Source organism: Manis pentadactyla (genome assembly GCF_030020395.1).
Source record: "Manis pentadactyla isolate mManPen7 chromosome Y unlocalized genomic scaffold, mManPen7.hap1 SUPER_Y_unloc_5, whole genome shotgun sequence".
Classification (NCBI taxonomy): domain Eukaryota; kingdom Metazoa; phylum Chordata; class Mammalia; order Pholidota; family Manidae; genus Manis; species Manis pentadactyla.
In genome coordinates this window covers 514,830-541,585 of record NW_026644610.1, presented here as the reverse complement: position 1 = coordinate 541,585, position 26,756 = coordinate 514,830, and the positions used below count along the sequence as shown (strand labels likewise).

At 39.0% G+C, this 26,756-nt stretch overlaps 1 protein-coding gene across 1 annotated transcript in view; it reads right to left on the bottom strand.

The window, feature by feature from the left end:
- Window positions 1-3,867: 3,867 nt before the first annotated feature.
- Window positions 3,868-26,756, bottom strand: part of LOC130682319 (transcription initiation factor TFIID subunit 1-like) — a 93,647-nt gene continuing 70,758 nt past the window's right edge. The window contains exons 33-38 of the mRNA XM_057496702.1: window positions 12,506-12,573; window positions 12,049-12,165; window positions 8,865-8,987; window positions 7,575-7,731; window positions 6,776-6,953; window positions 3,868-4,136 (exon numbers count right to left, since the gene is read on the bottom strand). Coding sequence (XP_057352685.1) covers window positions 3,920-4,136; window positions 6,776-6,953; window positions 7,575-7,731; window positions 8,865-8,987; window positions 12,049-12,165; window positions 12,506-12,573 — 860 coding nt within the window. The 3' untranslated portion in view covers window positions 3,868-3,919. The remainder of the gene's footprint in view (window positions 4,137-6,775; window positions 6,954-7,574; window positions 7,732-8,864; window positions 8,988-12,048; window positions 12,166-12,505; window positions 12,574-26,756) is intronic.

The window sequence follows — 26,756 nt, the reverse complement described above, 5'->3', positions numbered from 1 at the left end:
CATGCTAACAAGCTGGAAAACCTACAAGAAATGGACAATTTCCTAGAAAAATACAACCTTACAAGACTGACTAAGAAAGAACCACAAAATCTAAACAAACCAATTACCAAAAAAGAAATTAAAGTGGTAATCTAAAACTACCCAGGAACAAAACACCTGGGCCAGATGGATTTACATTGGAATTTTATCAGACATACAGAGAAGACATAATACCCATTCTCCTTAAAGTTTTCCAACAAATAGAAGAGGACGGAATACTCCCAAATTCATTCTATGAAGCTAACATCACCCTAATACCAAAACCAGGCAAAGACCCACCAAAAAAGAAAATTACAGACCAATTTCCCTGATGAATGTAGATGCAAAAATACTAAACAAAGTATTAGCAAAATTCAAAAATACATCAAAAGGACCAGACACCATGACCAAGTGGGATTCATCCCAGGGATGCAAGGATGGTACAACATTCGAAAATCCATCAACATTGTCCACCACATCAACAAAAAGGACAAAAACCACATGAAAATCTCCACAGCCGCTGAAAAAGCACTCATCAAAATTCAACATCCATTCATGATAAAAACTCTCAACAAATTGGGCATTGAGGGCAAGTATGTCAACATAATAAAGGCCACATGTGATAAACACACAGCTAATATCATACTGAACAGCGAGACACTGAAAGATTTTCCTCTGAGTTCAGGAACAAGACAGGGATGTCGACTCTCCCCACTGTTATTCAACATAGTACTGGAGGTCCTAGCCACGGCAATCAGACAAAAGAAAGAAATACAAGGAATCCAGATTGGTGAAAAAGAAGTCAAACTGTCACTATTTGCAGATGACATGATATTGTACATAATAAAACCCTAAAGACGCCACTGCAAAACTACTAGAACTGATACCGGAATATAGCAAATTTGCAGGATACAAAATCAACACACAGAAATCTGTGCCTTTCCTATACAGTAACAATGAACCAATAGAAAGAGAAATTGGGAAAATAATTCCATTCATAATAGTATCAAACCTAGGAATAAACTTAACCATGGAAGTGAAAGACCTATATTCTGAAAACTACAAGACACTTAAGACAAATTAAAGAGGACACTAACAAATGGAAACTCATCCCATGCTCCTAGCTAAGAAGAATTAATATCGTCAAAATGGCCTTCCTGCCCAAAGCAATATACAGATTTGATGCAATCCCTATCAAATTACCAACAGCATTCTTCAATGAATTGGAACAAATAGTTCAAAACTTCATATGGAACCACAAAAGATCCCGAATAGCCAAAACAATTCTGAGAAGGAAAAATAAAATGGGGGTGTTCTTATACCTCAACTTCAAGCTCTACTGCAAAGCCACAGTAATCTAGACAAATTGTTACTGGCACAAGAACAGAGCCACAGACCAGTGGAACAGAATAGAGAACCCAGACATTAACCCAAACATATATGGTCAATTAATACACAAAAAGGGAGGCATGGACATACAATAGGGAAATGACAGTCTCTTCAACAGTTGGTGCTGGCAAAACTGGACAGCTACATGTAAGAATGAATCTGGATAATTGTCTGATCCCATACACAAAAGTAAATCCAAAGTGGATCAAAGACCTGAATGTTAAGTCATTAAACCATAAAATTTTTAGGAAAAAACATAGGCAAAAACCTCATGGACATTAACATGAGTGACATCTTCATGAATATAACTCCCTGTGAAGGTTAAACAAAAGCAAAAATGAACAATTGGGACTATATCAAGCTGAAAAGCCTCTGTACAGCAAAGGACACCATCAATGGAACAAAAATGTATCCTACAGTATGGGAGAATATACGTATAAATGACAGATCCGATAAAGGGTTGACATCCAAAATATATAAAGAGCTCATGCACCTCAACAAACAAAAAGCAAATAACCCAAATAAAAAATGGTCAGAGGAGCTGAATAGACAGTTCTCCAAGAAATCCAGATGGCCAATAGACACATGACAGGTGCTCCACATCACTAGTCATCAGAGAAATACAAATTAAAACCACAATGAGGTATCACCTCACACCAGTAAGTATGGCTACCATCCAAATGACAAACAACAACTAATGTTGTCAAGGCTGTAGAGAAAATGGAACCCTCTTACACTGCTGGTGGGAATGTAAATTAGTTCAACCATTGTGGAAAGCAGTATGGAGGTTCCTCAAAATGCTCAAAATAAAAATACCATTTGACCCAGGAATTCCACTTCTAGAAATTTACCCTAAGAATGCAGCACTCCAGTTTGAAAAAGAGAGATGCACTCCTATGTTTATCGCTGCACTATTTACAATAGCCAAGATACGGAAGCAACCTAAATTTCCATCAGTAGATGAATGGATGAAGAAGATGTGGTACATATACACGATGGAATATTACTCAGCCATAAATAAAAAACAGATCCTACCATTTGCAACAACATGGATAGAGCAAGAGGGTATTATGCTCAGTGAAATAAGCCAGGCGGAGAAAGACAAGTACCAAATGATTTCACTCATATGTGGAGTATAAGAACAAGGGAAAACTGAAGGAACAAAACAGCAGCAGAATCACAGAACCCAAGAATGCACTAATAGTTACCAAAGGGAAAGGGACTGGGGAGGATGGGTGTGGAGGGAGGGACAAGGGCGGGGAAAAAGAAAGGGGGCATTACAATTAGCATGAATAGTGTGTGTGGGTACGGGGAGGACTGTAAAACACAGAGAAGACAAGTAGTGATTTTACAGCATCTTACTATGCTGATGGACATGCCTGTGAAGGGGTATATGGGGGGGACTTGGTGAAGGGGGGAGCCTTGTAAACATAATGTTCTTCGTGTAACTGTAGATTAATGATACCTAAATAAAAAATAAATAAATAAAAATTAATAAATTACCTCCAGGAAGACTTTCCTGACTTTTTCAAACATGATCACTCCTCTATTTTTGCCTACCCTTTGTATCTAGCTTCTTAACTCATATCACATTATTGTAATAATTTATCAACACATTTTAAATCCCACTCCCCTTCCCCCAACTTCATGGTGAGCTCTTTGGGTAAAAGAAATGTGTCGTATTTACCTTTGTATCCCAAGGACCTGGTAGAGTGCTTATTCTGGAGCAGATGCTCTGTGAAAAATCTGTTGAGGGCTTTATGTCTCTAGGAACATTTACTGAGTACCTACTATGCACAGAACGATATCCTAAGTATGAGAAGAAATAGAAGACAATCTTTGCCCTTAGGAACTTATCATTTTCCTACTTTATCCCCTGGGGATAGGGGGACAGAACATACTTACATGGCAACTTTTTATTTCTGACACATAAGCTGTTGCAAAGATTTATGGTCATTTGAGCCTCAAATCCACTTAGGAACAAAGCACTACATAATCAAATAAATTAACAGGCACTTTGTCCAACAGATATGTTTTTAGTGTGATACAGAGTCCACCACAATCCAATTCTCTGTCCCAGCAAGGGGGCTGTCACCTGTTCCAGACTACAAATTAGAAAATTGAGATGATACCATTCTTGAAGAATTTCTAATACATCAAGAGGACATAAAGTTATTAGTCCTTTCATAATTTCCCTCCCTCCACAGGGAAAAATGATACCAAGAGCAATTAAATGGAATTAAAGTTGGCTCTAGAGATGGAGGAGATTGCTCTCTTTTTCTTAGTAGTAGGGGAAGGGGGTTGTTTTTAAATCGAAGTGTGGTGATGTTTCCCCAGGAAGATAAGGAGAGGTGATCTGTTATCATTTACTTACTACTCTTAAAAGGCTAAGGTGTTAGTTAACCTGGTGTTTTCAGGATCAGACACTGTACATATATAAATAAATTGGGGAAAGGTGAACCACCTAGGCTGGAGAACAGGGAAGGCTGACCAAGGAGGCCCAAAGGAAGCCTCATTCATCAGAGTCCAAGTCACTGTCCTCAGCAATGGAGTGGAAATCCTCACTGTCCTCCTCATCCTCTGACAGTTGAACCTGGCTTAGTATGCTCGGCCCAGAGCGCTGCTCTTCCTCCTCATCTTCTTCCTCTGATACCTCATACCCAACGATGCTGCTGAAGCTTGTGTCTTGGGTGTTCGACTTGGGATCAGGCTCCTCATAGCTCCCATAACTGAGAAGAAAAACATGTCATCTCTTAAGCTCAGGCACCGTCCTCTAGCTGACCAGTCCCATTCTTAATGCCACCAAGGGATCATCCCATCTCACCTCCCCTGGACACTAAAATGACTGATTCTGGACTATTCTACTCTCTTTGGACTATTCTCTCTCTGGACCCAAGAGAAAAATGATCCTGTTCAAAACATCAACTAGCCAGCTTCATATAAACAAGCACCTGAATCAAACTCTCCTCCCTCAACGACACACTTTCTGCTGACATGACCATAAATGCTGGCAACCTGTTTCACCTACCACTTACAGCGTCACTGATCTACAAATCCAGTTAGTCAACAGTACTGAAGATTCTACCTCTTCAATGTATCTTGTATCTACGCCCTCCTTTCCATCCCTACTTTGCCTCACTTAGCTTAGTCCTTTGATTTCTCTGGCCTGCATCACTGAAATCCAATTAATTCGTCATGCTTCAACCAGAATGCTCTTTATTTTATTTGTTTGTTTATTTTTAATTTTACTTAAAAAAATCAAAAAAGTAATGCAAGTTCACTAGTCAAAAAAATTAGAATATACACCAGAAAAAAAGAAAAAAATCACCAATAACTCCACCACCCAGAGATAAAACTTTTGGTATAGACCTTCCAATTTTTTTCTAGCACTTTGCTTAGATACTTAAACATTTTTTTTCACAAAATTAGAGTACTCTACATACTCCTCAGTGTCTTTTTTTTTTACTAATAATTATGATGAATAGCTTTCCATATCAATAAACACACATCTATAGCATCATTTTAATAGCTGCATGTTATTCCATCTATGGCTGTAACATGATTTAACAGTCTTTCACTGGGACACTTAAGCTGTCTCCAATTTCCTCACTATTAGAAACAATGCTGTGATGAACATCCTTGTACAAACATCTTGATGAAAGTGCATAGAATAATTTCCTAAACATGGAAATTTGGGGCCTAAGGGGATGCACATTTTTAAGTTTTTGATTTATAATGATAAATTGTTATACCTCTCTTCTGCCCACCCCATTTTATCAATTTACATTTCGACCAGTCATTTGCAAATGTCTTTTCCAACACCAGGCGTAGGCATTATCATTCATTTAAATCGTTGTCAATCTCATAGGTAAAAAATTACATTTCATGGTTTTATTGCCTTTCTTTAATTCTTAAGGAAGTTGTTTTTTCATATATTTATTGGCCATTTGCATTTCTTTTGTGAATTATTAACTCAAGTTATTTTGAACATTTGTCTTTTGGGGCACAGAGCAATCTTTCCAAAATGGAGACCTGATCATACTATACCCTCACAATCAGCGTCTACCCAAAATGTTCAGGCCCTCGTGACTTAGTCCTTACCAACCTCTTTAAATGATCTCTATCACATGAATAATGTATCAAAAGCTGCAGTCACATGAGCTACTTGCATTCCCTACAAGTGCTTCATGACCCTGTATCTTCCAACGAGCTGTTCTTGTTCTCCAGAGTGCCTTTTGCTTTCTTCTTCGTCTAGCTAATTCCTACCCTGATTCAGCTCAGCTTCTTTCTCCACCCAGCTCCCCTTCCCTGCTCCTACCCATGTCCCAGAAAATCTTATGGCTACCTATCATAGCACATTTCATGCTGCACTGTGACTATCTGTTTACCTGTTTCAGGTATCCCACTAGACTGCATTCTTTGAAGGAAGGGACCACATCTTAGTTGCTTTTGTACTCGTGATAAGTATTTGATAAATGAATAAATATTTTAGCTGTTTGCCAGACACCTCTGCCTACATATGTCATATGTACCTTAAATCCAACATGTCCAAAAACAAATTATTTTTTTCTTCCTTTCCTACCTCATCTAATACTTGTTCCTACTCTGTCCTCTTTCAGTGAAATTTCCATTCATTATATACCTAATCTCCTTACCTCCTAAATCCAATTGATCTACTCTTCAAATAGCTCTTGAACACATCCCTTTCCTTTTACCCCTGCTTCTAACTGATCCCAGTTGAGATCCTCATCATTGTCCTGGAATTACTTAGTTAATACACAAATTTTATGTTGCTTCCTTTTTCTCAAAGTGATGATTCTATTACCCAAAAGTGAAATTTCTGAGCATGCCATTTAAGATCCTCTTCAATCCAGTCCCTTGCTACTTCTGGGGCCACAGCTCCCAACACCGCTTCTCTGGAACAAACCTTGTTATATTTCTGTGCCTTGAATCTATTCTATCTCTAAGAGTCCCCTCACCTGCTGCCACTTACAGTAGACTCCTATGCATCCTATAAGGCGCAGTTCAAATGATCCCTTGTCTGTGAAACTTTCCCTGATTACCCCAAGCAGAGTGAGAGACTCCCTTCTCAGTGATGCCTTCGCACTTTGTACTTAAGTTAAGCTATAGCACTTATTACATTGCATTTGTAATGATTTTCTTTTTATCAGTCTCTTCCACTAGACTGTGAGCTCCTCAAGGGCAGGATAGTCTTGCTACTTTGTATCCCCAAGGGCCTAGCAGAGTGCCTGGCCCTAGTAGGTAGCTCAGGAAATGTTTGATGGATGAAAGAAATCTGATGCTGGGCGCTTTGACATCAGAGCTGGGCAGTGATGCCACAACCCTGTAGCATGCTGTGGTCAATTACCTGATGTTGCTATCCTCCAGACCAGGAGAAGCCTCCCCACCATCTCCCTCATAGGACATCATGTTTTCTTCATTTTCCAGGCCCATGCTTGTGTTCTCTTGAAGCATGCAGGGCTGTTTGGGTCTTATCCCACCAGATCCCACATCGGAGTCACTTCCACTTTCACTCAGCTGGATAGCTGTGAAAAGAGACAGACCCTGAGATAAGCTTGACAGAAGTACCATCTTTGTCTTGGTCTTCCAAAACTAGTTACTTGCATACATCTATATAGGCATCTTGCCTGGACTCCTCACATCCGAGGAATACAGACAGTCAACAGTGGCATGATCTGTGGTATGAAAACTGAGTTCAAACAATTATTCATTATTCCATCTCAGTCCAACCTACCTGTTTTTTCCCTATCATCTTTTCCTATACTTTTTCCCTGCCATTTTCATTAATCCACAAAACATCCCAAAGCAGGTCTTTTCCTCCTAATTTTCCTTCCCTACTATCCCATATAAGACATTTCTTCTTGTCTTTATCAAATATTCAAACCAAAGCTGCTACTTAGGCATTGCATTGCCTTTTCGCCTGTCATCTTTTATACCTTCTTCTCCTGTTTTATTTCCTCACTTCCTCTAAGGCTAAAGAATCTGATCACCCTATGAGTGAGTCTTCAGGCCTCTAAGGCCTATAAATGGAACTTCAACAGAAGAGCACCTTCTGGCAACAGCATATGAGGCCAAGAGCTTCTTATCCAGTCCTGAGGGTACTATGGTGAGCTACATAGGAACACAAGCAAAGGAACCAGCTTTACCAGAGAAAGGATTACCTCCTTCTTCTTCACTCCCAGCATCTTCCTCATCATCTTCTCCTTCAGACATAAGCAAATCCTCATACAGAACACTAGCTTCAGGTTGTTGCACAATTCCTTCCTCTTCATCTGCAAGATCACCATCTGCATCTTCACTTTCCTGAATTAAGACCAGTTGCATGTCAAAGTCCCATCAACAGACCAAGTAAGAGACCAGAAGATGCCATCAGCCACCCTTGCTAGCAGTTTCATAGGAAGTTAAGTAATTGTGGTGGACAGACTTCCTGAGCTAGTTCCAAGGATTAAAGTCAGATTGGACCTCACTATGGAGACCCTCTGATACCTTGGGATTTGGTCTGCCTACCATGTAAGAGAGTAATGTAACCATAAACTTTCTGTAAGCATACTCACTGGGGCTGGAGTCTTAGGTTTCCCATCCTCCTCCTCCTCCTCCTCATACCCTTCAATATCCACATCAGAGACTTCCTCACACAGACTACCTCGGCCCTGGTGCATCTGAGTAAGGAACACAAATAGCACATCACTGAGGGACGTGCCTGTGGGATTTAACCAAGGGCTCTCACCCGGAACGATGCTCCTCACTGATATCCCAGTCAACCCCACAGTTAGTGGGGGCTGTTTACACAGCTTAAGGCATGTGTACTTTCCTCCATTTGTTCTTTGGAAGTCATGAGTAGGGTAAGAACACAAAGAACAGGAAGGTCCTTTGTCTCCTCTTACTGTATGACTATAAGAAGACTCTTCCTTTCTAACCCAGGCTTTCCTTAGCTTGTGTTGGACTCTGGGATAGAAAAACTCTCCAGGGTTTTTTCACTCGCCAGTGGAACCCTGACTGAGAAAAACTGATAGAGGATTTCTGGCTTCAGATCAGGAATATCTTCTGGTACCTCTAAAAAAGACCAATAATAAAATTTTAATTTTATTTTATACATATTTTTCATTCAGATTACAGCACACATAAGGTAAAGTAGCAGGGTGATTATTTTGAACTGTCTCTGAGGGCAGCTGGTCTCTCTAGTCACCTGTCAGGTTGCTCTGATGCCTCTTACACTTCCCTGAAGTTCTGCTGTGCCTGACTCTGCCCGTGGGGAGAGACAGAAGATGCCAGTCACATGATCTGCTACCATCCCACCTTGAAATTACATTTCTAAGCCTTTGTTCCCAGGGCCAAGGGGCACAATCATCTTTGACACCGGTCATATATTATCACAGTCATTGCTCCCCACCTCATAGCATACTACCAATCACAGAAAGATAAAAAGAAAATCCTACCTCTGTTACCTGCTTTTCTGGCGTGACAGTAGGAATATCCAGGACAGACATATTGCTCTCATCTTGAAATACAGAGGCATCTCGAGACATACTGAGGGATGTGCTGTTATACAAATCAGGAGGCTGTGGCATAAATCATACAACTTAGCTTCTACTTAGGAAAGGGAGAAATACAGAGAATTCCCCCTTAAAATCTTCACTGCAGAAAAAGGTCATGCAGAATTATCTGATTTAAAGAGAAAACATAGTTTGGCACAGGTTTATGTAGACAGGTTTTTGGGAACCTTACAAATGTTGCTCATTCTAGCAGAGAGACATCTGATGCACATGATCAGAAACCTGAAGTAGAAAACCATCAAAGCTATGGGACCATTCTATATCCTAACAGCCTTTCTGGTCAATAACCTAGTTTCTTCTAAGCCTTGCCTTAATATTGTTTTTAGGTCCAGGGCTTCAACCAGTGCTATTTTATTGTTTGGTTTGGAGATCTAATAGGAAATGGGATAAAGGAATTTTAACTACAACAAGAGCATGGAATGGTTTAATAGCTTATGAGCTCTTCAGAGGATTCTATGAGGCAAAATGGTGTGGTGAAAAGCCATGGGCTTTGGAATAAACTGCTCTGGATTCAAGTCCTGGCTCCATCACTTGCAAGCTGAGTAACCTTAACTAATTACTTACTCTAAAACTTGGTTTCCTCAATTGTAAAACCTACCTCACAAGGTTGTTGGAAGAACTAAGAAAGAGAAGTGTTAAGCACCTTACCCAATGCCTGGTATTCAATAAATTATAGACCTCTTCTCTCTTCCCTCTCCTGAAGAGAACAGGGATTCAGCAAAAGGACTACTCAGTGACAGGAGGGCAAGCGGATCAATAAAGTACAGGCTGAGAAGTAGAGTTCTCTAAAAAGCTGGCTGAGGGCAGAAATATTATACAGCTATTTAAAAATCATGTTTTTAAAGACTACTCAATGAAATAGTGTTTGTAACATGAAAACAAGACAGAAAGCCATACTGACCATTCCACTTTAAAAATGTGTCTATAAAAGCATGCACATGTGTATATACTCACACACACTCACATCACAGACTTGAAGGAGACACACCAAAATATTCACAGTGGCTGGTTTTGAGTGGCACACTTGACTTTAGGTAACTTATTTATTCTTTATATTTCCCAATTTTTCCCAACGAACACATAATTTTGATCAACCAAAAATTCACATACATGATACTTTCTTTCATTTAAAAAGCAAACAAGTGAGGCTCATTGAGAAGAGGGTTTTGGAGAAAGAGAAGCAAGACAATTCAAATCATTACAGAGCATATAAACTAGCTCTGGAACGTAAGAGAAAATCAGGAATGAAAGGCTTTGTGGGGAACTGCAAAGTGAGCAGTTTTAGGTAAGGGGTTAAGTCGAGTGTATCACACAATGACAAGCTAGGTGGAAACAGTTGAGTGAAAAATGCATTATTGAATACCACCATTTACAGCTGTTAGTAAAGTATTACTCTTATGTTTCTATACAACTAGACTTGTATAATGCCTGGTCAAACTTCTGCAAACACTCTTTGATTAAACATTTGGATCAGAAGAGTAGTAATGAGTAAGGACCATCACTCATGTGCATCTTCCTCAGGTTAAAAGGTAATGAATTGGGTTTACTATTTTTAAATGTATATATAAGAGTGAAGGCAACAATGAGAGGGTAAGCTAGAATGATGCAGCAGCAATCTACACCGCAACCTTCCCAGGAGATCCTCTAACTGCACTAAGCAATAGCTACTGCTCAAGCAGGATTAACAGTTTCCAGCTTTTCCTCAGCTCTTTCAGGTAGTGTGGGAAGGGTAGGGAAGAAACAGGAGATGGCTTTTAGGTTTAAGGCTTTGACTCACCCAACGACTAGGTTTACACTGTTATAGACTACAGCAAACCATGCGCCACAGATTGGTTCATCTCTCCTGGGAAATGGTGGCTAAAACCCAGGCTTTAACTTACCAGAAAGGGCCTTGTGGAAGCTATGGGCCTATTAGATCCCTCAGTAACCTAGGTTTGGGGTGAACAAGAAAGTAAAAGATAGATAGAGAGAGTGCATAAATGAGATACAGACAGCAATAATCCAACAAAGATCACATAGGTCACATTATTAGTTTAGAGTAAAACCTCAGTAGAATGAAAAAAAGTTTTCCAGTGGAAATTAGGAGAATTTTGCATTCAAAGATTTGGTTGAGTCTGAAGGGGCCTCTGAGGACTTTGTGGACAACTTTCATACAGATAAGGAAACATTTACTGAATGTCTACTATGTGCAACGCAAACAGGCCTATTTAATATTTACAACCATTTTGAGAAATATACTTTAGAGAAAAAGGAAACTGGGTTAGAGAGGTTAACTTAGCACCTCAGGCTCACAAAGCTAGGTAATAGCAGAGCTAAGATCCAAACCCATGCCTGTTTTATCCAAACTTCATGTGCTTCCCACTTTACCATAGTGCCTCCAATTGAGAAACCAAGCACCAGTTGTATTCTGGTAAGTCCATTCCTTCAAATATGCCAGCCCTCTAAGAGTATAGTATAGGTGAAATATACTGAGTATATATTTAAGGGTCAGAACAGAAAGACTAAACATTTCTTATTAATCCTGCTTTCTAAATCTTTTGACATGGAAATTAAGGAATATTATAAATGTTATCTATCTTGATTTTTAAGGAAAGGGAGCCAATCCAGGAAAATGGGTGACATCTGAGCTACACTAAGATGGGGATGAGTAATCAGGCATCTATAAGGAACAGAAACAATGTGGCCCACATCTATAACTAAGTCTATACTTAGTTATATAGGCTCTAGGATGTCCTAGAGCCCCAGTTCATGGGCAAGAGGGCTCCAGAGACTCAAAAGGATGCCTCTGGCCATAATGGTCAGGAATCTGGTATTCCTAAATACTGCCTGAACAACAAACACCCCACCCCACTCATTCATTCCATATCTGCCTCTCGGATTCAACAAGGCCACCAAGACCGATGGCCCTCACTCACCTTAGCCTATGAGAAGACAAGAAAGCACACAAAAGGCATATGAAGAGGAAGGACAGAGAAGAAGGGTATCGCAGTCAATACATCTGTTATGCTCCCAACTTCCCAAACCAATAAGAAAAATCTAAGAGGAAGTTGCTAGTCCTCTGACTCACCTGGGATGTGTAAGGGCCTGGAATCATGGGGTCCAAGCTTTCTAAATCTGCTTCCTCCAAAGCTGCTTCTTTAGCTGTACAAATATACTTCTCAAGTTGAGTCAAATGCTCATCATACTGAGAAATAAAGAAAATTGGTGAATTCATTCAACGTGTGCTTTAGACCCTGGATATACAAAAGTAAACAGAGCAGACAAAATTCCCTGTCTTTATGGAGCTGCTATTCTAGTGGAAGAACACATATGAAAATCAAAATAAGTAATTGTATAGTTTGATAAAACATTTAATGCTAAGGAGGAAAATAAAGCATGGAAGGAAACATGGGATGTGGGGTCAGGGTGGGGGTGGGATGTTACATTTTAAAATTCGACAGGCAGGGAAGGCAGACCTCCTCAGACAAGGCAACAAAGGGATTCCAGAAAGCTGGATTCCAAGGGGACCTCCTCTTAGTACCTACCTCAGTCAATGTCTGGTAACAGATGTTCACAATCTCCTGAGCAGTCTTAGTATACTGACTCTCAGGCCCTACAGATGAAAAAGGAAATGTTATTAATTTTGTAGACTTCAGTTCCAGAAATTGAGATTCTACAACCTACAGTAGTTGTCCCATTATCCCAGACCCCAAAAATCATGCTTCAGTTTTAACTTGAACTTCTGCTCTGCTTTTGAAGGTGAAAATTTTCAAACACATACAAAAAACAGAGACACTTATATAATGAACTCTCATGTACCCATCACCCAGCTTCAATGATTACTAATACATGGTCAAGTTTATTTCATTTATAACTAAACCTTCATACTGTTCCAAAATTATTTTGAAACAAATTCCAGTATTATTTTATTTCATTCATAAATCAGTATGTGTCTTTAAAGACTCTTAAAAAAATAACTATGATATTATAATGGCAGTACATGTCATTATACATGTCAAAACCCTAAAAATGTGCAACATCAAGAGTAAACCCTAATGTGAACTATGGGCTTTGGGTGATAATGATGTGTCAGTTCAGGTTGATCAACTATAACAAATGAATCGCTTTGGTGGGGGATGTTTATAATGAGGGAGGCTACATGTTGAGGGGGGCACTGGGTATATGGGAACTCTGCAGCTTCTGTTCAAGTTTGCTCTAAAGTGCTCTAAAAAATAAACTCTATATAAAAAAGAAAAACCAAGACAACCATGTAACATCTAAAATAATTAACAGTAATTCTTCAATATTATTAAACAGCTAGTCAACATTTAAATTTCTCCAACTGTTTCATAAATGCTTTTCTACATCTCAATTATTTGCATCAAAATTCATGTAAGGTCCACACACTGCATTTGGCTGATGTGCCACTTTAAAGCACACGTACCTATCAGGTAATTCTTAACAAAACCATGTAGCTAGCTCCCATATGGCCTTTGTCACAAGTTGCAAACTGGTGGCCTGCAGGTCAAACCAGTTTTGTTCAGTCCACATAAAAAATCAGTTCAGTTTGTGAAAAGGGACTGAGGTGTATACCCCTAATATACACGCTTTTTTGGTACGTAAATTACACCTCAATAAAAGGGTTTAAGAAACTTGGCTGCCAATCATAAGGTTTCATATAAATATCCAAAGTCTGGTCTGGCTTCTCTTAAATAATTTAAAGGTGTGGCAACAGAGTCAGCATTCCCACAAGGCACCAATGGGCTGGAGTGGAGTAGCAGCTGCCCCTTTTAGGTAACGCAGGGGTTCTCCAAGTTACCACAGCAGAGCCCACCAGTCTGCTTAACTCATTTATGCCTGGACCCTGAAGGCATGTGAGGTTTTGATCCCTTCCTTAAGGGCTTCCTAATATTCTTTAATATACTGTTCAGTCACACATTCATTCACTCATTCATTCATTCATGGATTGAATTCATTTGGATTGAATTCCTTCCTTCCTTCCTTCATAACACATTACAGAGAACCTTCTACGTGCCTGGCTTTATACCCTGAAATGAGTAAGACATACACTATGTCCTCTAGAAGCTTAGAGTCTAGTATAGTGAGAGAGACTATAAACAAACAGGGTGATACAATGCAGTAGAAAAGCATACACAGGGTTAGGCACAGAGGAGGAAGTGGCCAATTCTGGGAGGTAAGAGAGAAAAAGGAATAAAGAAAAGGCTCCACAGAGAAGCTAATCCCTGAATTAAACCTACTGTTTATCAGAATGTAAAGGATAAAAAACATACACATGTGCCTGTGAAGTTTTCATGCCATACCTACTTGATTATTACAAGTGATTATACAATTAAGTCTCTTTCAGATAAAAGCTCTCACAAGTATAGACCATCTAATCTTTAAAAGATATAAAATAACGTTGTGTCCTCACACAGGCTGACTGACTGTAACAAACACAAATACAACAGAAAGAAAACTAAAGAAAGTCATCTATCCAGGTATTTAGGACATAAATAAAAGCCAGCCATAGCTGGCTTATAATCAAGAATATTTTGAGTGACGGAAGACTGCAACTCAAGTTTTCTAGAGTTCTAATCTCCCAGGGTCATCAGTAGGTTGGTCCCCAAAATACTGATGGTGACAGACTGCCAAAGTTATCAGAAAAGCTTTCATCTTAACAGTGATGCATGATGCCAGAGAAAACAGACTGCATACCAGTCACGGGCTGCCTTCACCGGGCCAGTACAACATCAGCTTCGGACAGTGTACTGGCTGTTTTACCTATAGGGATCTGCCCCATGGCTAAAATTCCAGCCTACTGATTAATAATTTCGCCCTTAGTATACTTCAGTTTTGAAACTTAAACATGAACTAACCCTTCAGTATCGCAACAGTCTCATTTATAATACAGGGAAAAATCACTTTCATAATTTGCAAAATTTTCTCTTACTTTAAACCATTCTGAAGATGGGACCTGTTCTCTCCCTATTTTCTTTGGGACACTCAACTCTGAAGAAATACCTAATAATACCAGCAGAATATGAAAAAATACAGTTTACATAGCTGATACACTTGTCTTGTGTTCTGATTACTAGCTGTTTGTGTCTCATCTCAGTTTCTGACAATCCATGTTCCCAAGGGTTACAAGGTTTAAACTATTTACCTCTATGACTCTACTATATATTCAAAGTAGCATTTAAGTTAGTTTTGATTAAACATGGTGGTAGAGTTGGCAAACGACTGTTAACACCACTGAAAAAGGATAAAAATACCCAGATGTTTCCTTATCTCTACCTCTACTAGGAATTCTTGAATGGGGGGGTAATGAAAGAGCAATACATGAACCTCCTGAAACTGTAAACAAAATTATATATGTAATATACATTTATCTGGATAGAAGACCTGTGGTTTACCATGAGACTCTCAAAGGAGTCCATAACCCCTCCCCCACCCCACCCCATATAAAGCTAAATATATCACTCTATATTCTCCAGCAATCAGAAGCTTCCTAAAATTAGAACAATTAGCTTTATGTGTCACAGCTTATGAAGAAAAGGAGTCCAGTAAAGAGACACACAAAGCTAACAGGGCCTCTGTGGGAATAATAAAGGTACTGGGGTAAATAGCGTGTGGGGAAAAAGATTAAGTAGAAACCGAATCCCAAGTTCCCAGTCTGTAAAGGGCTACTTCATGGAAATGAGAACTCACAGAGTAGTTTCCAGAATGACATGAAAATGAGTATGAAAAATAAGGTTAACTATGAATTATCACTGGTCCTACAGGAGAATACGCTACCCATTTACAAAAAGAAATGTTTTCTGAATATATTTTGCTTCTCCGTCTCTTCTTATTAAATCATAGCAAAGCAACTGTAAATGCCTTGTCAAAGAAATACATTTGTTTATATTTTGCCTCACTTCAAACAAGGACTGTCAGCAGCCTACATATTATTCAAATCTCAATGTTCTTAAATAGTGTAATTCCAATGGCAGCTTGGGAAAGCTGATGTTCTACCAAAATCAAGAAAACTCCTTCTGTCATTTCTAAGCTAATTTACCTATTCAGTGAGGTAAGGAGAAGACAGGAAAGTTTTAAGATTTGTGGTTCTATTTAGAAAAAGCACGTATTATTGCTATCTGAAAGGTCTCAGAGAAAAATCCCAGTCTAATTGGTGAGCAATGCTGTACAACAAGGGAGAGGTTTGTGATCACTTCTAAGCTCACATTTCCTTTGGGAGCTTTTACACCAATATTAAAAGTAACCTTCCTCCATAAGAAAATGAGTAGTCTGCCAAAACAAGCATAAATTATTAATGAGGGAGATTATGCATGTGTTCCGATGTGAATCATTAAAACTGAAAAATAAAATCTCAGCATGACAGAAAGCTTTTTCAGAAAAAAACAAGTGCCAGATTTAAAAAGAAAAGAAAAAAATCTGCACAGCTAATTTCTAAAAAACTATAATTACCAAATTTAACTACACACAATCCACAGATCCAAGAGATGAGCTTGGCCTTTCCCAATTCATAGATACATTATCTCAAAGTAGGTCCAGAAAAAAGTAAAAAGAAAAGTGAATCTAATCTTCCAGACTTCAGCTAGGCTCTTTACTATTATGCAGAAGTTGGATCAAATGCAAGTTAATATTCTTAGTTTCTGACATAAAAGGTCTGATCTCTCAAACTTGAGTAACGAACCTCAGTCAGAATCTGGACTAGAAACTCAAGAGGCTAGAAACTATCCAGAGGGGAACTGGGGTAATAAATCTCACTTGGCAAGGCTAGGATTTACATTCAGGACCTACCCAAAGAAAAGCCCCAGCTGCCTGAAAATGTTTTTTTCCCCCAAATGAACTATCATTCCACTTAGCAACTTTAACAATATATATACAGCTTTGTCTAAACATACCCATTCACATCTCTACAACAATTAGAAAAATAATACAGACACATCAAAACACCTTTTCCTGTAGAATACAATTTATAATAGGGCTTGACTCTTCATTTTTCAGCACTTACTATAACCCAGGTACAGTGCCAACAAGCTCTAGTGACACAAAGATAAAACATTTAAAAAAAACAGAACAATAACAAAAAAAAAAAACAAGAGACAGGTCCTTATCCTTGATGCCCTTCACGGCCTCATGAAGAACATGTACAGAAACTCCTAATCTCAGTAACGCACAAAGTACTATGGGATGATAGAGAAAGGAGCACCCATGTCAGAGAATGAGACAGTTTTAAACAACACTTCATTAAAGTTGTTCTCAGCAAGTCAACAATGATACACTAACTGTCAAATCCAATGAACATTTTTCAAACTTGAACTTAGAAGCCCTGTGTTAAATATGCAACTGAGAATCACTTCTTCCTCGAAACTCTCTAATCCTGTGTTTTCTATAATACCATTTTCCACTCTTTCCTGGTATTGTGCCTCTATCTTTGGCCATTACTTCATTCAGTAGCTATTTACTCAGCATCTACTATATGCCAAGCATTATCCTAAGCTCTAGGGGTATTAGGCAGACACATCTGGCTTTCACAGAGCTTACAGCAATCACTTAATAGATTTAGATCACTAAGTCTAGCTGTGCCCATTTTTCTTTCTACACTCTTCACACAACTCCACACGATGCCGAACTACAATAGCTTATATAGAATAAACATGGGGTAAGTTAACATTGATTGATATCCCTCATGGTAAGGTTTGTTTTGTTTCTCCTAGCACTACATGATTGCTCTGAAAATACATTACAGAAACTTCAAGGCTGAAGGAAAGCATGTTTTTCTGTATCTCCTTTTCCTAACAAACAACCTTTATTGTCCCAAATGGTAATTTTAAAAAAAACATGGACTTGATTATGGGATTAAAGATGCCACTGTGAGAGGTGACACAGAGACCTCCTTCCAAAACCACGTAAAATACAAAAATATAGTTAATACAGATAATCCTAAAAGAGCAATAGGAAAGAAGGCGGTGCCAGACTGCACACACCTGGGGAAAAGACAAGACCTCACAGAACAGGATAACATACCAAAGCCATGATCTGGAGGGACCCAAGCCCTTCCTCCACCCAAGCTCACCAGTGGCAGGAAGAGAAACAGAGCAGGGAGAGGGCAGAGGCCTGGGACTGCTGAACAGCCAGCCCTGGATATCTGCTTTGGGAGCACAAACCTACATTGCATGGTGCTCTGGAGATTGGTGGGGTTGGAAAGCTAAGACAGGTGGAATACGTGGAGAGACTGAGATTCCAGCTGTTTGTGGAAAACAGGGATCCACATCTCGCTGCTCTGGAACAAAAGAAAGGCAGGCAGTCTGAGAGACTTCCTAACAGTGAGAGAGAGGGCTGCTAAAGGGGCAAGGATTGCACACAGCTTGCTGCTCAGGAGAAACGACAGATGGATAAAACTGTACAGGCACACTCTGCCCAGCAGGCTGGAAACTTTCAGGAGCTTCAGGCGCTCCATCCCCCTGCCTGGCTTCTTAGCTGCCAGGACCCCGACAGTGATATGCAGCCTGCTGCTCCTTCCTCCTGGCCTGCTGGCACCGGCTCACAAACAGGCAAACGCTATGGAAGCAACAGACCAGCCAGAGGGGGGCCCCGCTTACGGCAGCTACAAACCCAAAGCACAGAGGCTTACACTTGTGTGCTCGGCCCACTGGTTCAACAGTGGAGACAGGCACAGCAGATGGGAATCAGGAAATAGCGCTTTCCTACCCCCAGGCACCAGTGCCACTCCCCTGCAACCCCTAACATCATTCCAGGGACTGAGGAGCTCCAGAAATTAGAGCTTCTGTGCACTAGAGGGCACCACATACAAATATGAAACACCAAAGGAACCTGGTTCAGAAGGATACATCACAAGCACCAAAAAAAGGCCTAAGTGAAACTGAACTCACTGATCTTCCTGAAAGATAATTCAAAATAAAAATCATAACCATGCTCATGGAGGTGCAGAAAAATATTCAAGACCTCACAGACGAATTTAGATGGAGATTCATCTCTTAAGAAATCCCATATCTGAAGTGAAACATATGATGGAGTTATTTAAAAGCAGGTTAGATGTAGTAGAAGAGACGGCAAATGCAACAGAAACTAAAGAGGACAACAAAAAAGCTGAGGCACAGAGAGAAAAAAGGAACCCTAGGAATGAAAGAATATTGAGAGAACTGTGTGACCAATCCAAATGGAACAATGTTTGCATTACAGGGGTACCAGAAGAATAATAGAGAGAAAATAGGATAGACAGTGTCATTAGGTGGTAATTGTTGAAAACTTCCCCAATCTGGGGTAGGAGATAGTCTCTCAGGCCATGGAGGTGCACATACCTCCCAACACAAGGCACCCAAGCATGACAACACTAAGAAATAAAATAATTAAAATGGAAATGTTCAAGGATAAGGACAGACCATTACAAGCAGCCAGAGAGAGAAAAAAAGATCATCTACAAAGGAAAACCCAGCAGGCTATCATCAGACTTCTCCACAGAAATGTTACAGGCTAGAAGGGAGTGGCATGATATATTTAATGCAATGAAGCAGAAGGGCCTCGAACTAAGAATAATCTACAAGCCAGATTATCATTTAAATTTGAAGGAGGGATTAAACAATTTCCAGACAAACAAAAGCTGAGAGAATTTACCTCCCACAAACAATCTCTACAGTGTATTTTGTGGGACTGCTATAGAAGGAAGTGTTCCTAAGGTAAACAGCTGTCACCAGAGGTAAGAAAATCAAAGTAGAGAAAGAAGAGATAATTACTATGCAAATACAAAATTAAATCAACTACCCCCAAAGTCAGTCAATGAATACACAGAAAGTACAGAATATGATACCTAATATATAAAGAATAGAGAAGGAAGAAAAAGGAATAAAAAAAAAGAACCTTTAATTGTTTTTGTAACAGCATACCAAGTGATTTAAGTTATTAGATCCTTAGATAGTATGGAAGCTAACACTGAACCTTTGGTAACCAAGAATCTAAAGCCTACAATGTTTATACATACAAACCTATCGATAATCACCCTAAATGTAAAATGTCTGAATGCACCAATCTAAAGACATAGAGTCCTTAATGGATAAAAAAACAAGACCTATATATATATATACATATATATATAGATATATATATATGTATATATATATATGCTGCCTACAAGGGATTCACTTCAAACCCAAAGATATACAAAGACTGAAAACTGAAGGGATGGGAAGATCTATTTCATGCAACTAATAGGGAGAAAAAAGCAGGAGTTGCAGTACTTGCGGTATGGTGGGTGACTCAATAATTTATGGGTGAATGTAGTAAACCACATCATTTTTCTTGTGAAACTTTAATAAGAGTGTATATCAAAGACACATTAATAAAAAGAATTAAAAGGAAAAGAAAACATGGACATTTTTGTATTCCTAATATATTCTGGTGCATATTTGCTGACTGGCATATTGTTCTATTTCACTCACCACAAGTACAAGACTTTAAGTAAAGATGCTGCCTTACACCAAAGATTGATATATCACTATCTATGAGCTCAATACAGTATGTAAGAGAAGAGGGTTTGCTAGTAAGTTACAGACATCACATATCTAGCCTATACCCTAAAGAATTCTTGAACAAAGCAGTATTCTCAGGGAAATGAAATACCAAATGACAAAGGGAATGATAAAAGGGTGAGTCCAGAAAGAGGGTATAACCATTACAAATATATATGCACCCAATACAGGAGCACCAACATTTGTGAAGCAAAAACTAACAGAAATCAATTACCAATGGGCAATCTCCCTCTAATACAGCCACCGTACTCTTAAAAACAAAGGTAGATTTTTTTTGAGAAACCGTCATAATAACATTCATTTAACTCTTGCCCTTTTGAGAGTCACACATGAACTAATTTTTCTTTTTTATTTATGATATAAAATTTTGCCTTAAGTTGCATACTTGAATTTTACAGATTAGTGAAGACTTTCAATATCACCAGTGTTGGAAAGGTTGTAGGGAAATAGGCATTTTCCCCTCACTGTTACTTTTACTATGAACAGGCACAATTTTTAGAACATAACTTCAGAACTTCTATTAAAATTTCCAATAGAAATTGTGGTATAAGTGCACAATGATATCCATGAAATGTAAAAATAGTAAAAAGCTACTTGCAAACCAGCATTACAGAAATAAATTAAATGCCGAACAGGTAATAGTTAAACAAATTATTACATATGTATCTATACTGTAGAAGACATTAAAGGATGATAGAGATCTCTAGTACTAACAATAAGACAGGGTGAGTAAAGAAGTCAATTCCCCGAAACTAGTATGTAGGTTTAACTCGATTCCTATCAAAGTCCCAGCAACAGTTTTTTTGTAGATACAGACAAGATTCTTCTAAAATTTATGTGGAAAGGAAAAAGAATAGGAAAACAATTTGGAAAAAGAATAAAGTGAGGGGAATCACTCTATCTGATGGTAACACTTACACAGCATCAGTAACCACAACAGTGTGCAGAGGATAGATGCACAGACCAGAGAAGCTCAGGATGGCAGCGTGAGTAGAGCAGCAAAAATCTCCTCCCAAAACAATATATATTTTTGAAAATACAACAAATGTAACTATGCCTAAAAGAGAGACCAGAAGATACAGTAAAACAGCCAGGCTACATGTACATCTGCAGCTCAGCATCTCATGAAAAGGGTAACATTCAAAGCTGTGACCTGGCATGACCAGAGCACTCCTCCCACCCCACCCAGCTCACCAGCGGGAGGAAAAGAATTAGAGTGGGGAGGAAGTGGAAGCACAGGGCTGATAAATAACCAGCCCTAGTAATCTGCAGTGGGAGCACAGACAGACTTGCATGCTGTACTAGATATTACAGAAACGGAAACGGAAAATCCAAGACAGAGACTGCGAGCGGCTCCCCAGAGCCGACTCCCTGGGACAAAAGAAAAACAGGTGCTTTTTAAGTCTTAAAGGGGCAGGGGCTTCACAGCGGGATGGAATCGTCCTGGCACAGTCAGCCCAGCAGGCTGGGAATCCTAAGGAAATTGAGGTGCCCAAGCCCCCGGAGGGTAACCCAGCCCTAAAGCCCATTGTGGCGATTAGCAGCGTGCCGTTCATTCCCCTCTGCCAGCGCTGCAAGCAAACAGGCAGACCAGCCACAGCTGGGGAGTAGCCAGAGCGACCCCGCCCACAGCAACCACACAGAGTCTCCTCCTAGCTTGTAGCTGCCCAGCACAGATAGAGGAAGCCGATCAAGGCAGGAAGGGGCACTGTTCCCACAGAAGAACACACGCTACGCATCCACCACTCCCCGCAGGGATCTAGGCTAGCCCGAGGGATGTGCCACCCACGGCAGCTCAGGAGATTATCCCAGACACTGCTCCCTACCTGTGAGTAACTGGCACAGGAAGGGGAGAAGGGTAAGGTGACCAGCAAGCAGGAAGGGACTTTGTTCTCCCACCTATCACATGCACCACCTGCTTATGACCACCTCCATCACCATGAAAAGGCAGAAGAATCTGGTCCAGTAAAGAATCACTCAGAAAACCCTACAGAGAGGGCATGGGGAGACAAATATAACCAATCTTCTTCAAAAATAATTAAAAGTAAAGGTCATAACAATGCTGATGGACCTGCAGAGAAATATGCAAGAACTAAGGGATGAAGTCAGGAGGGAAATAAAAGAAATGAAACCATCACTGGAAGGACTTAAGAGAAGACTGGATGAGGTGCAAGAGGTGGTTAATGGAATAGAAATCAGAGTATAGGAATACAGAGAAGCTGAGGCAGAGAGAGATGAAAGGATCTCCTAAAATATAAGAATATAAAGAGAACTGTGTGACCAATCCAAACGTAATAATATTCACATTATAGGTGTACCAGAAAAACAGGTGAGAGAAAAAGGGATAGAAAGTGTCTTTGAAGAAATAATTGCTGAAAACTTCCCCATACTGGGGTAGGAAATAGTCTCTCAGACCATGGAAGCACACAGAACTCCAAACAAAAGGGACCTAAGGAGGACAACACCAAGACATGTAATAATTAAAACGGCAAAGATCAAAGACAAGGACAGAGTATTAAAGGCAGCCAGAGAGAGAAAAAAGGTCACCTACAAAAGGAAACCCATCAGGCTATCATCATACTTCTCAACAGAAACCTTACAGGCCAGAAGAGAATGGCAGGATATATTTAACACAATGAAACAGAAGGGCCTTGAACCAAGAATACTGTATCCAGCAAAATTATCATTAAAATTTGAAGGAGGGTTTAAACAATTTCCAGACAAGCAAAGTTTGAGGGAATTTCCCATCCGACAAACCACCTCTACAGGATATTTTAAAGGGTATGCTCTAGATGAAAGCACTCATAAGACTAGAATAAAACACCTAACATATAAAGAATGGAGGAGGAAGAATAAGAAAGGAGATAAATAAACAATCATCACACTGTGTTTATAATAGATTAATAAGAGACTCAAGTTAGACAGTTAGATACTCAAGAACTACCCTTGAAATTTTGGTAATCACAAATCCAAAGCTTGCAATGGCAGTAGGTATGTATCTTTCGATAATCACCCTAAATGCAAATGAACTAAATTCACCAATGAAAAGACACAGAGTAACTCATCCATATGCTGCTTACAAGAATTCACCTCAAACCAAAAGACATACACAGACTAAATGTCAAGGGATGGAAAAACATATTTTATGCAAACAATAGGGAGAAAAAAGCAGGGACTTCAATAGTTGTATCAGAAAAAATAGACTTCAAAACAAAGAAAGTAACAAGAGATAAAGAAGGACATTACATAATGACAAAGGGAATGATAAAGGAGTGAGTCCAGAAAAAGGATATAGCCATTAGAAATATATATGCACCCAATATAGGAGCACCAACATTTGTGAATCAAAAACTAACAGAAATCAAGGAGGAAATAGAACGTAATGCATTCATTCTAGGAGACTTCAATACAACATTCACTCCAACGGTCAGATCCACCAAACAGAAACTAAGTAAGGACACAGAGGCACTGAACAACACACTAGAACAGATGGACCTAACACACATCTACACAACTCTACTCCCAAAAGCAGCAGGATACACATTCTTCTCAAGTGCACACAGAACATTCTCCAGAATAGACTACATACTAGGCCACAAAAAGAGCCTCAGTAAATTCAAAAAGATTTGAAATACTACCAACCAACTTCTCAGACCACAAAGGTATAAAACTAGAAATAAATTGTAGAAAGAAAACAAAAAGGCTCACAAACAAATGGATCCTTAACACTATGCTCCATAATAATCAATGGATCAATGACCAAATTAAAATAAAGATCAAGCAATATACGGATATAAATGAAAACAACAGAACAAAGCCCCAACTTCTGTGGGACGCAGCAAAAGCAGTCTTAAGAGGAAAGTGTATAGCAATCCAGGCATATTTAAAGAAGGAAGAACAATCCCAAATGAATAGTCTAAAGTCACAATTATATAAACTGGACAAAGAAGAATAAAACAACAAATGAGGCCCACAGTCAGCAGGAGGGACATTAATAAAGATCAGAGAAGAAATAAATAAAATTGAGGATAATAAAACAACAGAAAAATATTTATGAAACCAAGAGCTTGTTCTCTGATAAAATAAACAAATCAGATAAGCCCCTAGCCAGACTTATTAAGAGAAAAAGAGAATCTACACAGAACAGAAATAGAAATGAGAAAGGAAAAGTCACGATGTACCCCACAGAAATACAAAGAATCACTACAGAATACTATGAAAATCTATATGCTAATAAGCTGGAAAACCTTGAAGAAATGAACAACTTCCTAGAAAAATACAACCTTCCAAGAGTGATCTAGGAAGAAACAGAAAACCTAAACAGACCACTTGCCAGCAATGAAAATTGAATCGGCAATGAAAAAACTACCCAAGAACAAAACCACTGGGCCAGATGAATACACCACTGAATTTTATCAGACATAAAGAGAAGACATAATACCATTCCCCTTAAAGTTTTCCAAAAAGTAGAAGAGGAGGGAATACTCCCAAAGTCATTCTATGAAGCCAGCATCACTCTAATACCAAAACCAGGCCAACACCCCACAAAAAAAAGAAACTTACAGACCAATATCCCTGATGAATACAGATGCAAAAATACTCAATAAAGTATTAGCAAACCGAATTCAAAAATAAATCAAGAGGATCATACACCATGATCAAGTGGGATACATCTCAGAGATGCAAGGATGGTACAACATTTGAAAATCCATCAACATCATCAACCACATCAACAAAAAGAAGGACAAAAACCACATGGTATCTCCACAGATGCTGAAAAAGCATCTGACAAAATTCAACATCCATTCATGGTAAAAACTCTCAACAAAATGGGTATAGAGGGCAAGTACCTTAACATAATAAAGGACATATATGACAAACCCATAGCGAACGTCATACATAACAGTGAGAAGCTGAAAGCTTTTCCTCTAAGATCAGGAACAAGACAGAGATTCACACTCTCCCCACTGTTATTCAAAACAGTACTGGAGGTCCTAGCCAAGGCAATCAGACAAAACAAAGTAATACAAGGCAACCAGGCTGGTAAAGAAGAAGTCAAACTGTCACTATTTGCATATGACATAATATTGTACAAAAAAACCCCTAAAGAATCCACTCCAAAAATACTAGACAAATACCTAAATTCAGCAAAGTTGCAGGATACAAAATTAATACACAGAAATCCATGGCTTTCCTATACACTAGCCGAAAGAGAAATCAGGAAAACAATTCCATTCACAATTGCATCAAAAAGAATAAAATACCTAGGAATAAACCTAACCGAGGAAGTGAAAGACCTATGCCCTGAAAACTACAAGACAGTCTTAAGACAAATTAAAAAGGACACTAACAAATGGAAACTCATCCCATGCTCTTGGCTATGAAGAATTAATATTGTCAAAATGGCCATCCTGCATAAAGCAATATAGAATTTCAATGCAATGCCTATCAAAATACCAACAGCGTTCTTCGAAGAACTGAAAAAATAGTTTTAAATTCATATGGAACCATAAAAGACCCAAAATAGCGAAAGTAATCCTGAGAAGAAAGAATAAAGCAGGGGGGAATCTTGCTTCTCAACTTCAAACTCTACTACAGAGCCACAGTAATTAAGACAATTTGGTATTGGCACAAGAACAGACCCAAAGACCAATGGAACAGAATAGAGAGTCCAGACATTAACCCAAACATATATAGTCAATTAATATACAATAAAGGAGCCATGGACATACAATGGGGAAATGACAGCCTCATCAACAGCTGGTGTTGGCAAAACTAGACAGCTAGAGAATGAAACTGGATCATTGTCAACCCCACACACAAAAGTAAATTAAAAATGGATCAAAGACCTGAATGTTAAGTCATGAGACCATAAAACTCTTAGAAAAACACATAGGCAAAAATCTCTTGGACATAAACATGAGCAACTTCTTCATGAACATCTTACCCTGGGCAAGGGAAACAAAAGCAAAAATGAACAAATGGGACTACATCAGGCTGAAAAGCTTCTGTACATTAAAGGACACCATCAATAGAATAAAAAGGTATCCTACAGTATGGGAGAATATTCATAAATGACAGATCTGATAAAGGATTGACATCCAAAGTATATAAAGAGCACACCCACCTTAACAAAGAAAAGCAAATAATCCAATTAAAAAATGGTCAGAGGAGCTGAACAGTCAGTTCTCCAAAAAAGAAATTCAGATGGCCAACAGACACATTTGAAAAGATACTCTGCATC